The sequence below is a fragment of the Poecilia reticulata genome, linkage group LG4, assembly GCF_000633615.1.
Source record: "Poecilia reticulata strain Guanapo linkage group LG4, Guppy_female_1.0+MT, whole genome shotgun sequence".
NCBI lineage: Eukaryota > Metazoa > Chordata > Actinopteri > Cyprinodontiformes > Poeciliidae > Poecilia > Poecilia reticulata.
This window is the reverse complement of record NC_024334.1, coordinates 3,397,083-3,410,362: the sequence shown is the minus strand read 5'-3', so window position 1 is coordinate 3,410,362 and position 13,280 is coordinate 3,397,083. Positions and strand designations below refer to the sequence as shown.

Sequence of the window (13,280 nt, the reverse complement as noted above, 5' to 3'; positions counted from 1 at the left end):
TGATTGGCTCAGCAATGTAACGTGATCCTCTGATTGGCTAAGTAATGTGACGTGATCCTCTGCAGTAAGTGATGGCAAAGCGAGGCGTCATCACGACTTTACACAGGTGTGTCTTTACCTCCTGCAGAGGCTCCGCCGAACCCCTGAGACCGACTCACCGAACCCCTGGGGTTCGATCGGACCCACGTTAAGAACCACTGGTCTGGACCAATAAATCTGATTCTGACTGAAACCACAAACCTCAACAATCACTCAAAGAATCTCTGCAAATAAAAAAAGTTTATTTTTATGTTTGTAGGAGCCATTTTCCCCTTTTTTCTTTTGGTTAAATCTTAGAATTTAAATTGTTTTATTCTTATTGTTTATTTCCTAGTTGATTTATCATTAGAATTTTTGTTTAATTTGCTGTTTAGAATAAGTTCTTTGATTAGGAATTCACTTAATTAGTTAATTAATTTCAGGTTGGGATGTGGGTATTTCACGGTATAAATAGGTGGGTCTTAGGTAGCATATTATGCACGTGGGTGGTCATAAGGTTTTTTACCAGCCTACAGAATCGGCCAATAAGTCATATCGGTTTCTATTGTCAGTCAGAGAGCAGGTGCAGGAATAGGAGCAGAAGCCTGGAACCTTTTGCCTGATCTGAAAAATAAACCCAAAGAACTATATTTTGACTTTTGATCCTTTTTTGCTGCGTAAACCAGAATCCACGGTGCATCAGGTGACTATTTGAGTTTGATTCACCTTTTCTTTAGATCACCTTCGAGTTTTGAGTTTTTTGATTTTTGAATTTAAGTTTAGAGACAAATGGTCACTACATGTTCATGTGAAGCTCTTGAGTTGTTTCTGTGCAGAATGGATGTTTGTAGGCAGGGAGAAAAAAGCAGCATTGCTGGTTATTTTTGCAGGTAAGTTTGTAATCTTTGTTTCAGGTTCATCAGGACGGATGCATATGTTCGGGCCATGACAGAAAACCGGGTCGTCATCACAGAGTTTGGCACCGCTGCCTATCCAGACCCCTGCAAAAACATTTTCTCCAGGTAAAACTGAAGTTGGTGTGTGCCTGGCTGTTAACACAAACAATCCATTTAATTAATAGCATCCTAGCACAACGTAGATCCAAAGTCGGGTTTAAATCAGTTTTTTGTTGCGCTTGTGTCTGTTCAGGTTCTTTACGTACTTCAGAGGCATTGAAGTGACGGATAACTGCTTAGTGAACGTTTATCCGATCGGCGAGGATTTTTACGCCGTCACAGAGACAAACTTCATCACCAAAGTGGATCCAGATTCACTGGAGACACTGAAGAAGGTGAGAAGGTTTGAATTTACCTGAAATCATTCAGTTCAATTCACAAATACTTTATTTATTTCAAAGGAAAATTTAATGCTGCAAATAATTTCATCCAAGTATCCTCAAAGAGTCATGGATGGAGATGCTGGAGGCAGGGAAGGTCTCCAGTAGCAGTCAGTGTTGCAACGAGTCTGAAGATGTCTCTGACTGAAGACCACATGATGAATATTTAGTTTGCTAACAAAATGTTTACGGTCCTGGCTAAATAGTTAGCTGGGAAATTATTTAGCTAGGAACCTAATAATATGAAATTTGCTAACTAAACATTTAGCTATGAAGTTCAATATTTAGCTAGCTTGATAGCAAGATAAATACTTAGCTTGGACCGAAATATTTATCTTGTTTGCTAGCTAAATATTTAGCTTCTTAACTAAATATTTAATTTTAAGCTGAATATTTATTTTGCTTACCAAATATTTAGCTACATAGCTAAACATTTAGCTTGCAAGATAAATATTTCGCTTCCTAACTAAATATGTAATATTTAATTAGCAAATTAAAGTATTTAGTTTGGAACTACAACATTTAAAAATGTGTGAAAAACATGGTAAAAATATAATTTGTAAAATTGAACCCCTACGTTTCGCCCTATGACAGACTAAATAAACCAAAATGTTGCTGTTAATTTTTAACAGCATTCTTTCCAAGCGCCATCTCATAAATTTGGGGAAACTGATATCAGGTGATTTCTGTGTGATTTCTTCATAACTTGTTTCTCAGGTGGATCTGTGTAAATATCTGTCCATTAACGGAGTCACAGCGCATCCCCACGTTGACGCAGACGGTTCGCTCTACAACATCGGAAACTGCTTCGGCAAAAACATGAGTCTGGCGTACAACATCGTCAAGATGCCGCCGGCACAGAAAGGTGGGAAACGCCGTCAGCAGGAAACACGGAGAGAAACGTGAAATACGTGTTCTGGGCCTCTTTGTCAAATCAAAAAGTCATGGTCTGTAGGTCAATCTGTCAAAAAGAGTGCATTCTTTTCCAACAGATAAAATAGACTGTTTGGGAAATAAAATAGAAAATGAAATTAAGCAAAATAAATATCAGTAAAATCTTTTTTTTTGTCCTTAGATAAATCAGATCCCATTGAGAAATCCCAAGTTGTGGTCCAACTACCCAGCAGTGAAAGATTAAAGCCTTCCTACATCCACAGGTTCACAATTATACTCTAGAAAACATTTTTTTTTTTACTTTTCATCAGTTTAGTCCATTTAAATCAGTCTGTTTTGGTCTGTTTTGCTCTCCATAGTTTTGGTATGACTGAGAACTACTTTGTGCTTGTGGAGCAGCCGGTGAAGATCAACCTGCTCAAGTTTCTGTCGTCTTGGAGCGTCAGAGGAGCAACGTACATGGACTGCTTCGAATCCAACGAAAACATGGGGGTAACACCGGAAAATCAGCATCCAGGCTTCAGGGCCGGCCCTAGAGTTTTACCTGTAGGGGGCCACGCAGGGGCACAAACAGAACAATGGTGGTGTACTATAATTTAAATATTTTAGCAACACAATTTCTTTACCCAAACAAAACACAGGGATCTGTTTGCCATGTGAAAACTATGCATCAGATTTGTTTGTTACAGTACGACAGTGTAATAGGGCCAAAATAGAAAAGTGAGTTGTAAATTTCCGCCAAAACATTTTTAGATTAATCCCAGAAATTTTCTGGAAACAACACAGAATTTTCTGAGCTTAAAAATGTGAACATTTGCCATGAACAGCTCAAAAACTTTAAGATTCTTCTCAGAAATTTTCTAGAAAAAAAAAAGGAAATGTCTCCATTTCAAATATGGAAAATCTTAAACTTTTTAAACTCCAAAAGTGGAAAATCTTTCAAATGTTCAAAATCAGAAATTTTCGCGTTTTTGTTTTCTTTGTAGAAAATTTCTGAATGTTTTTGGGCAGAAATGTACTCCTCCTCTTTTTTTTCTATCTACAATGACCCTAATACTGATAAGAGAAATATGGGAAAGGATTAGGCCCACTGCAAAAAAACTGAATTCTGACTTTAATCTTCTGAGATCATAAGTCAGAGAGCTATGGAAAAAATTTCATAATTATTATTTTTCCTGTGGCCCTAATTGTCTTCCGTACATAAATGATGATGTGGAAAATGCTGATTTATATCTGATCTGACATGAACAAACAGATCAGCAGCTTTGACTGGGCCATCCAATCAGATTTTAAGTGGAGCTGGTGGCCCCCCCAGCCACCCCCGTAGCTACACCCCTGCTCTTCAATATAACATATCAAAACGTTGATTTTTTTTTCCAGTCCTTTGAATCATTTAGTGTTTATTTGTTGCAGACGTGGTTCCACTTGATCACTAAGGATCCTGCATGTTACATGACAAACCACAAATTCAGAACCTCGGCTTTCAACCTGTTTCACCACATCAACGCCTACGAAGACGAGGGATTCATCGTGGTCGACCTCTGCACCTGGAAAGGGTGACTGAAAAGCTCCGGATATCTCCATTTGTTGATAGAAACACTGATATTTTATTTGTATTTCCAGGCATGATTTTGTGTACAACTACCTGTACCTGGCCAACCTGAGGCAGGAGTGGGAGGAGGTGAAGAAAGCGGCGATGCGTGCGCCTCAGCCGGAGGTCAGGCGATATGTTCTGCCGTTGGATATTCACAGGGTGAGAGCAGAAACGATCACTTTACGCTGCCAATCCTAAACGCAATTTATCCAGTTAAAAACACCTTTACCATTTAATCACAAAACACAAATCATAACACATAGTAATGCTAATGCTAAAGCACTATTTAGCAGAGAGGCTAATGCTAAAATGCTAACTTCAGTTCAAATTATATTTTACATTAACCATATATTCTATAATGCTCTTAAATATTGTATTTATGTGTTGATGTATTGTTCACTATTATCCTTGTTTTATTTTGTTTTCGTTGTTATTTTTAGCTTAGCACGTTAGCTAACTATGAAAACGTTTAGCGCACTTGGCGCTAAAAACGTTTTTAGCGCCAAGTGATTTTAATGATTTTTTTCTGCGTTCGTTCAGGAAGAACAAGGCCGGAACCTCGTGTCTCTGTCCTACACGACGGCAACCGCCGTCCTCCACAGCGACGGATCCATCTGGCTAGAGCCCGAAGTTCTGTTCTCTGGACCGAGACAGGGTGAACACACACACACACAATCGCCTTCCGGTTCTGTTTTTACAGTTTTGCTAAGATGGAATCATGTTTTACAGAGAAATGTTTTGGGCTGAAGCCACAGGTTTGCTTAACAGTTCTACTGTGAAATTAAAACCCCAAAAAATCAACATTTCACTATATTTGCATTGATTAATTTAATTTATTGTTTATTTGACAGGGACCGATACAAAAGCATAGATCACAACAACCTAACGTGTGAATAGCCAAGGCTAATTCACTCGACCCTAAAAGGAACAGTTTATTAAAATGAAAATTTAAAATCAGTGATGAATACAATAAAATTATGAAAGAGAGGTATAAGAAAAACTACTGAATCAAAACTATTATAATATTTGGATAGTTTTAAATTCATAATCAATTTAAAGGTAAAGAAATATGATTTAATTTTTTCTTTTTTTAGGAAAGCTGACACTTTTTTGCACTTGGGAAGAAATGTGTCAGTATTTTAAAGGAGACCTGTTTTGCAAATGTCACATTTTTGCACATATTCATTCTTCCTTTTTGGTTTTTACAGTTTCTAAAAACAGCCTGAATAGCAATAAGTTAATACTTTTTGGTGTTTGAAAATGAGTTGTTTCAAAAACCTTCCAAATGTAAAATCACATTTCACTGGCACTGAGCTGTTACCTAGCAACCTCAGCAGAGTTCCGGCCATTACCTAGCAACCTCAGCAGAGTTCCGGCCATTACCTAGCAACCTCAGCAGAGTTCCGGCCATTNCCTCAGCAGAGTTCCGGCCATTACCTAGCAACCTCAGCAGAGTTCCGGCCATTACCTAGCAACCTCAGCAGAGTTCCGGCCATTACCTAGCAACCCCAGCAGAGTTCCAATACATTTGGTCTGCTTGTTTCACCTTTGTATGCTCTGTACAACAGCTGCTGGAAAAGAAAAAGTGTTTTGTTGTTGACTTCCCATCCAGAAACCACTTGATGCATTCTTGTTTATTGTGCAGGAGGCTCCACTTCTGCTTTTCAAAAATGTACAGTTGAATAATAGAGCATCTGTTTGCAGCCATTTTCACATGCAAATGTAAACGTTGAGTTGGGGGCGTGGCCAACATCAGCTTATTGGGTTTTAAAGTGACAAGACGCCCTAAAGCAAAGTAAAATCTTACATAATTATAATTTTGTGTTTTGTTGTTTTTTTTTTTTTTTTTATGTCCCTTTTGTCTTTTTCAGCCTTCGAGTTTCCACAGATTAACTACTCCAAGTGTTGTGGAAAGAAATACTCATTTGCATACGGCCTCGGACTCAACCACTTCATCCCTGACAGGGTAAAGGAGAGGGGGAGAGAGTGGAGGCCACCTCTCACACACACACACACACACACAGATTTGTTACCTGCTGTTGGTTTCTGCCTCAGATCGTCAAGCTGAATGTCCAGACCAAAGAGACGTGGGTGTGGCAGGAGGAAGACTGTTACCCATCAGAGCCGCTGTTTGTTCCCACACCTGGAGCCACGAAGGAAGACGAAGGTAAGAAAGTTTAAGTTCATTACATTTTTAATGCAAATTAAAAGGTGTCATTATTCACTATATAATGAAAAGTTGACTTTTAATGGCATCGTTAATGCAACACTGAGTTAAAGTTTACATTTTTTCACCCATTAATACAAAGTTGACACTTTTAATGCTCTTGTAATGACATTTTTTAGTCCAACTGCTTTAAAAGTGTCATTATTTACTATTGTTTATTATTTCCGCCTGTATCAGTTGGCTGCGCTGACCGTTGGCGCCATCTACTGGATGGCAGCCAAACTACAGCAGTAAAATGATTTCTGCGCAGGCCCTATTAGTTAATCGACTGGAACTAATTTAAATCTAATAAATGATCCTCTATTCGGTATATTAATCCTCTGTCTGACTTCTGCAGGCGTGTTGCTGAGTGTTGTGGTGAAGCCGGGCGCAGAGAGACCAGGTTTCCTGCTGGTTCTGGACGCCATGATGCTAACGGAGCTAGCTAGGGCGGAAGTCAACGCCGTCATCCCCGTCACTTTACACGGGATGTACAAACCTCCGCCTTCACCCTAAACACACCAGATAATCCCCGTTTTATAGTTATTGGCGATAACAATACATTCTGATCAGTTTGTAAATCAAATACCACTCTCATTACTGCTAAGGTTTCAATAATGACATGGATTTAAAGCAGAGCAGATCAGGACTTGGACGGCATCAGTTTTTTGTTTCTTGTAATCAAAATCAAAGAAAATCTATTGGCTTTGGACAATTTGAATCTTGTTATTTTTGGTTTTTAGATCACTTTTAGGTTTGTAGTGAGTGGTAGGCTCACATCCGCTAATCTGCTAACAGCAGAGCTAATTTTTCTTTTTTATTTAAAGATTTACAAACAAGGCAGTAATACAAATACAAATAAGTATTAGGAAACAAATGAGAAATCAAAAGCATAAGCGCAGAATGGAAAGTAAATAAATAAAAACATTGAAAATTGGATCATTTCTGGCTCATAAAATGCTAAATTATGTTCTATGAACTTGATATGGTGAACCCTAACGATAAACATAACTTTAATGAATTTTACATAACATAGAAACTCAATGAGAAAAACACAAAACTTGGGAGACATTTTCTTACATTTGGATTTGTGTATATGATTTTTTTTTAAAAATTATATGATAGTTTTTCATTTCGCACTTTGGCATTTTTGATAACTTTGAAAAATGTATCACTTTGATCTTCCCCTAAATAAATTTTTCCAGATAAATGATCACCACTTATGTACTTGGCTGTTTCATAAACCTTCAGTTGAATAAAATTTTACATCTGTGTTCAAGATTTTATTAATTAACACTGAAGGTAAAAATTAGCTCCATTATTAGCAGATTAGCTTATCAGTCATGCTACCTGTACAGCTGATGCTACTTCTGTTAATTACTCGCCATTTTCTCATGGTCCTGTTGTTCCTGTGTTTTTATTTCCTGTGTTTTCAATCATACATTAAAATTATTTTAGTTAAATTTTTATGTTTACTGAATCCACATCTGCTTTATTCTCCATGCCTCCATGTATAGTTTACTTTTGCTTCATTGTTTGATAAAGAAAAAGCATGTTGGTATATTTTCAGAGCAATTTCTGCTCAAAGCACTTAACATTTCAGTTTAATACATTTTATATAATGGATACAAATTGTTGATGTCTCAACTGTAAAATGTCAAATAAACTGTTTAAAACTGAAAAGTGTGGTGTGTTTGTGTTGTTTCAACTGAAATCTAAATTTTATGGATATATTTTTGGAATTGAGAAATTTCCCATGTTTTTTTATTGAAAGTTTCCCAGATTAATCTTAAAATTTCAGAAAATTTTCTCACAAATTTTGGACTTTTGAAACTCAGAATGTTGCAACGTTTTTTCTAGAATATTTCCGAGATTATTCTCAAATTTTACACTTTTGGAGCTCCAAAATTTTCCTCAAAATGTCAGAGTATTTTGGCTGAAATGTACTCCTTTTTTCAGTTTTTCCTAATATGCCATTGTAGTGATGTGATAAATGTAAACACCAGTTTAGCAGCCAGTCATTTCATGTTATACAAACAAGTATAATTACAACATTTTTAGACATTTCTAATTACAGAACAATTAAACAGATGCAGGTTAAAAGCTTGTCGTACTTCAAAATACAGTTTAGAGGGATAAAACAATTAAGGCCTTTTGGATTTGTAAAGATCAAGATGAATCTACAGGCTCTGAACTGCAGATTCACATTAGAGCAAATTTATGTTATGCTGCACACAGAAGAAAAAAGGGATTTAAAAAATGTAAAAATGACATTCAGCATCCATTAAGTTTTTTCTGCATAATCTGCTGAAGTGAAATAACTTCAGCTGCATGAACATGTGAGTCATGATGACCCTTAGAAACGGGATCCAGAGCTCAGGAAACCAGGCGTGTTGGTGAGGCTTCTACATCCGCAGCACCACCGACTGCTTTTTCTCTGTGGACAGCTGGTGGCGCTGTTGTTTGATAATATCCAGAGCGTCTCTGAGAACCTGCGAAGGAAAAGAAAATCAGACTTCTCCCACTTCCTCCTGGATTATGAGAATAATTCAGTATTTTACCTTCCTGGTTTCCTGAGGCAGAATGACTCCGTCGTCCCACATCCTGCCAGAGGAAAAGAACGCCGAACTTTCCTCCTCCAGCTTCTCGTTCAGCTCCTCCTCTTCCTGTTTGGCGTCGGCAGGTAGCAGCGAGTCGGCATGACCCGGCGCCGCCAGCGACACTCTGGCGTTGGGCCACAGGAACAGGAAGTTGGGGTCAAACGCCCGTCCACACTGACGACCAACGGGAAAGAAGACGGTGAGCTTCATTGTTTTGTTATCAATTGGTATTTATCATCAGAGCAGACTGAAATCACATGTGAGGCACCACAAGGTGCAATCCTGGGACCCATTTTATTTAATATCAATTTTTAAACTGAAAAACAATTTTTATGCTGAAAAACAATTTTTAAGTGAAAAATGATTTTTAAAATGGAAAATAAAAAAACAAACTGCAAAATACATTTTTTACTGACAAGAAACTGAAAATTAAAAATTACTTTTAATCTGGAAACTTTAAAGTTTGAAATTGTGAAACAATTTTTATACTGGAAAAAGAATTAAAAGTAAAAATAATAGAATTTGGAATCTTTTTCAATTTAAAAATATTTTTAAACACTTTATGGCATCAATTTAGCTCTATAAAATTAAGTAATTTCATGCTCTTGGTTTTAGTTTCCAGTTTTCACACTGGAAACTAAAAATTTTTAACAAATAATTTTATACTGAAAAAAAAAAAACTTTGAAATTAAAAAACTAATTTGAACAATTTTTATACAGAAAAACATTTGAAAGTGGAAAAAGAGCCTTGAATCTGAAAAGTAGTTTATAATCTTTTTCAAATTACTTTAAATTTGCTTCAGTTTTCAAATTGTATTTTCAGTTAAATTTATATTTATTTTTTTTAAAACAAATTTTATGGCAGCTATTTAGCTCAAAATAATCAAATAATTTCATGTTCTAAATCACTCAAGACACAGAAAGACAAAGGAAAACCAGTTTGGCTGCTCACCATGGCATAACTGTCGCCGCCATGGCAACCACCAATCACCACGGTGATTTTTGGGACAGAGGCACAGGCCACTGCTGACATCATCGAACCCTGAGCCTTCAGACGGTTGCTGTTCGCTTCTGCCTGTCAGAAAAGGACAGAAGAATCACTAATGTACGTCACTTTACCGATTTTTAATAACTTGTTTGTGTATGTTTCGTTGTCATGGAGATAATAAACGTTACTGGGCTGTTTTTACCTGTGCGGCAGAAAGCGTCGGCGCCGCTGCAGGCGCCGTGTTCTGGAGGAAGAGCAGCGGAACGTCTCTCTGGTCACACAGCTGGACGAAATGACTTCCTTTCAGCGCCGCTTCGTACGTTAGCGCTCCGTTATTGGCCACTATTCCTACCAGGTGGCTAAAAACATAGAAAAAGAACATAGAAAATCAGACTTTAAAGCCTTAATAGAGAAATAAAATGAGATATGGTGGAAGAATATTGTTTGTTATGGGTGAAAATGGAAGATATGTTTAAAACAATTATACGGTCAAAATGAGAAGTTTAATATCGTTTAGATAAATAACAAATCTATATAACATTGTATCTGTGGTGGCAATAAATTAAAAGTACACAATAAAGTGTTTACATTTATGATGGCATATTAGGGTAAATGTAGATATTAAAATATGGAGGATATTTCTGCCAAAAATCTCTTTCTGAGATTTTGAGATTAATCTAAAATGTTTTTTTTAATAAATAAATACATATATAATTTCAAATCTAAAAAATTTGCTAGAAAAAAACTCAAAAATTTTGAGATTTCAGGAATTGTTTCTAAGAAACTGAGTTTTCTGACTTCAAAAGTCGAATATTTTTACTTGAGACTCAGAAATGTAAAAACTGACTAATTATTTTTATTTATTGCTTTACTGTTAAAAAGTATTCTGAATGTTTGTGATCAAATATAAAGGCTTCAAAGATAAAAGATGCAACTAGCGATGGATTATTGTGGCGATTAATCGGATAAAAAATTGGCCACAATCTGCAGATTTTTTTATTTAACCACATTATCACTTATTATAACATGGGAAAATGTCTGGTTAATATTGGTTTTATACCAATATTAAGTAATTATTTATTTAAAATAAGCTCCTGTTTCTTGCTGAAAAGTTAATTCTATGTTAATTTTGTCTTATTTAAAGTGTACTAAGATATTTTAATTAGAAACTAGACCAAAAATACTCAGTAAGAATTTTCGTTATTGCAATGTATTACATATGAATACAGTGGTGGTCGTTTTTTATTTTTACCCATGAATCTTTGCAAAACCAGTTAGGAGTGTGGTTCCGTATCGACCTTTGAACTCCTGGAAGCGGCTCCCGTCTGTCAGTCGACTCACAATCTGAGCGGGAAACAAAAGTGCAACTTAGTTTTTCTCAACTCTTAGTTTTTGGGCATTCTACTTTCCTCTATTTTATAAAAATGCAAGTTTAGGGAAAAATGTTTGTGTTTATTCAGTCAATATTTAATACAGCAGATTTTTTTTTTTTTTAATTCAGCATGTTATGAAAAACAGAGCCCTTTATGTCATGGAAAGACTACGGAAGAAGATTAGGGCCACTGGGGGAAAAAATCTCAGAATTCTGAGATTTGTTTTTCTTCCAGTGGCCCTAATCCTCTTCCGTAAAAGACAGTCAACCCTCTTGATACAAGAGAGGTTTTTAAGAAAATGGCAGCTTATCAGTGAATCAATAAGATCGATCAGTAATCTATAAGCAGTGCGTTACCATCTTCACATCCAGCGTGTGGCTGTAGCTCCGAGGAGCGAGACCCAGAAGCTCCTCTGGACTGTGCAGCGGCCGCTCTGCTGCTTTCCTCTTCGCCGTGTCCTCCTCCTCTTCCTCAGGCAGGTGGAAGTTCAGGGTGGAGATGATGTTTCTGGTCTGATCAAACGCCTCCTTCTCCTCCCACGCAAAGTGGTCCACACACCCACTCACCCTAAAACGAAGCAGCAATCGGAGACAGAGTCTCACTCAGTTCTGCAGCTGCGTTTCCATTACAAGTTATATATATTATATATATTAAAAAAAAGACATTTTGCAATTGTGGTGTTTCCATTAAATAAGAAATAAAATTAAAATCACATGTGAATAAGCTTGTTTGAGTCGTTGAAAATCRTGGCTCTGAGGGATGGAAATAGATGAAATATATCCATAATTCAGCCGTCAGATGAGACATCTGTGTTTTATTCAGCCTCTACACCATTTTGGTGATTTTACAGAAGAACTGCGACAAATTTTTATGAACTGTGCTGAAAGCTGCACATTATCCAAATAAATAAACAATCATCCTCCTACAACTTCCTGTCGTCTTCTTCTGCGTTTCCAGCAGTAGTAGGATACGGCTGTTGATCACGTGATGCAAAAAAAGTAGCCGTGTTTCCATTAATGTGCTTAATGGAAATGTGCCAATTTAGAGAAAAATTCACGTTTTTGTGCCAAGATGAGTCGTATAGAAATGGATGTATTCCACAAAACTGCAATAGAAACTGTCACAAGTCACGTGATCAACAACCGGATGTTACTGCTGGCGGAAATGCTGAAGAAGACGACAGGAAGTCATCATCTTTTTTTGGTTTGTAGTTTGTATTTTTTGGGACAATGTGCGGATCAGGAAAATGTTGTCATTCTAAAGTTGAACTCATTGCTCTTCTGTAAAATTACTGATTACGTTTTCCCCAAAACGCCGCATATGTAGCCACTCCCAAGTAGGCGGGGCTTGTAGCTCCAATGGCTTAATAAGATGTTGACGTCTGCTCTGATTGGCTGAAATATGAAAATATTTCATGTAACTGTTTACATTTGTCACTGTCGTGATTTTTAATGACTTATAAACAAGATTATTCATTTTGATTTTAATTTCATTTGGCATTTAATGGAAACAGCAATTCTGAAACTGTGTTTTTTTGGTATCAGGAGAATATAGACAAAGAAACAGCTAATGGCTCCGTTGCAGTTTTGTGAAATATATCAATTTACAAAACCCTTGTTTTGTTTTTTTCTAAATTGTCTTGCTGTTTTTAAGCAAATTTATTTTCGTAATTCCAGTTTGGAGCGGCTCTGAAGTTCGGCCCTTACTCGGCGTGGAGTCGGGCCCCACCCAGGTCCTCCGGGGTCACCTCCTCTCCTGTAGCGGCTTTGACGAGCGGCGGGCCTCCCAGGAAGATGGTTCCTATCCGGTGCACCATCACCGCCTCCTCTGCCATGGTGGGGATGTAAGCTCCCCCCGCGGTGCACGACCCGCACACCAGCGCCACCTTCAGACCCGGAACGGCGTTTAAATCGACCAAAACGATGCACAAAAAGCCCTGAAATACTTCATGCTTCACATTATGTAGACACAAAAACATGAAATAATCGGCAGTTTTAAACCCGGTAACATTACATATGGTCAATGTGGTGAACCTGTTTGTAAGTTTTTTTTATTTATTTCACATTGGCTGTTTACTGACTGAACAAATTAAAGTTGTTTTGTTTTTACATCAAGCTAATTAAGCTATTAGTGTTTTTAAGTCCAGAATATCAAATTAATTTGTAATTCAAAACATTTATGTCTGTGTTTTAAAAATAGAAACATTTTAACCCCTTTAGTTCTGAATTTTATCCAACTAATTTTAATTCCCCTTTGGCACTGAAATAAAGG

General features: G+C 37.0%; 2 protein-coding genes and 1 long non-coding RNA gene across 3 annotated transcripts in view; 1 reads left to right on the top strand and 2 right to left on the bottom strand.

The window, feature by feature from the left end:
* The window catches only part of LOC103463129 (uncharacterized), a 10,006-nt gene extending 4,052 nt beyond the window's left edge, over positions 1-5,954 (bottom strand). The window contains exon 1 of the long non-coding RNA XR_001776548.1: positions 5,876-5,954. This is a non-coding gene — a long non-coding RNA (uncharacterized LOC103463129). The remainder of the gene's footprint in view (positions 1-5,875) is intronic.
* LOC103463130 (retinal Mueller cells isomerohydrolase-like) overlaps positions 1-7,731 on the top strand; it is an 11,453-nt gene extending 3,722 nt beyond the window's left edge. The window contains exons 4-14 of the mRNA XM_008406309.2: positions 933-1,040; positions 1,168-1,309; positions 2,072-2,219; positions 2,430-2,511; positions 2,608-2,740; positions 3,662-3,804; positions 3,872-4,001; positions 4,383-4,497; positions 5,714-5,808; positions 5,898-6,009; positions 6,407-7,731. Coding sequence (XP_008404531.1) covers positions 933-1,040; positions 1,168-1,309; positions 2,072-2,219; positions 2,430-2,511; positions 2,608-2,740; positions 3,662-3,804; positions 3,872-4,001; positions 4,383-4,497; positions 5,714-5,808; positions 5,898-6,009; positions 6,407-6,564 — 1,366 coding nt within the window. The 3' untranslated portion in view covers positions 6,565-7,731. The remainder of the gene's footprint in view (positions 1-932; positions 1,041-1,167; positions 1,310-2,071; positions 2,220-2,429; positions 2,512-2,607; positions 2,741-3,661; positions 3,805-3,871; positions 4,002-4,382; positions 4,498-5,713; positions 5,809-5,897; positions 6,010-6,406) is intronic.
* Positions 7,732-8,054: 323 nt separating this feature from the next.
* Positions 8,055-13,280, bottom strand: part of LOC103463128 (methylcrotonoyl-CoA carboxylase beta chain, mitochondrial) — a 9,825-nt gene continuing 4,599 nt past the window's right edge. The window contains exons 6-12 of the mRNA XM_008406308.2: positions 12,716-12,894; positions 11,366-11,576; positions 10,889-10,980; positions 9,839-9,995; positions 9,601-9,723; positions 8,610-8,822; positions 8,055-8,540 (exon numbers count right to left, since the gene is read on the bottom strand). Coding sequence (XP_008404530.1) covers positions 8,454-8,540; positions 8,610-8,822; positions 9,601-9,723; positions 9,839-9,995; positions 10,889-10,980; positions 11,366-11,576; positions 12,716-12,894 — 1,062 coding nt within the window. The 3' untranslated portion in view covers positions 8,055-8,453. The remainder of the gene's footprint in view (positions 8,541-8,609; positions 8,823-9,600; positions 9,724-9,838; positions 9,996-10,888; positions 10,981-11,365; positions 11,577-12,715; positions 12,895-13,280) is intronic.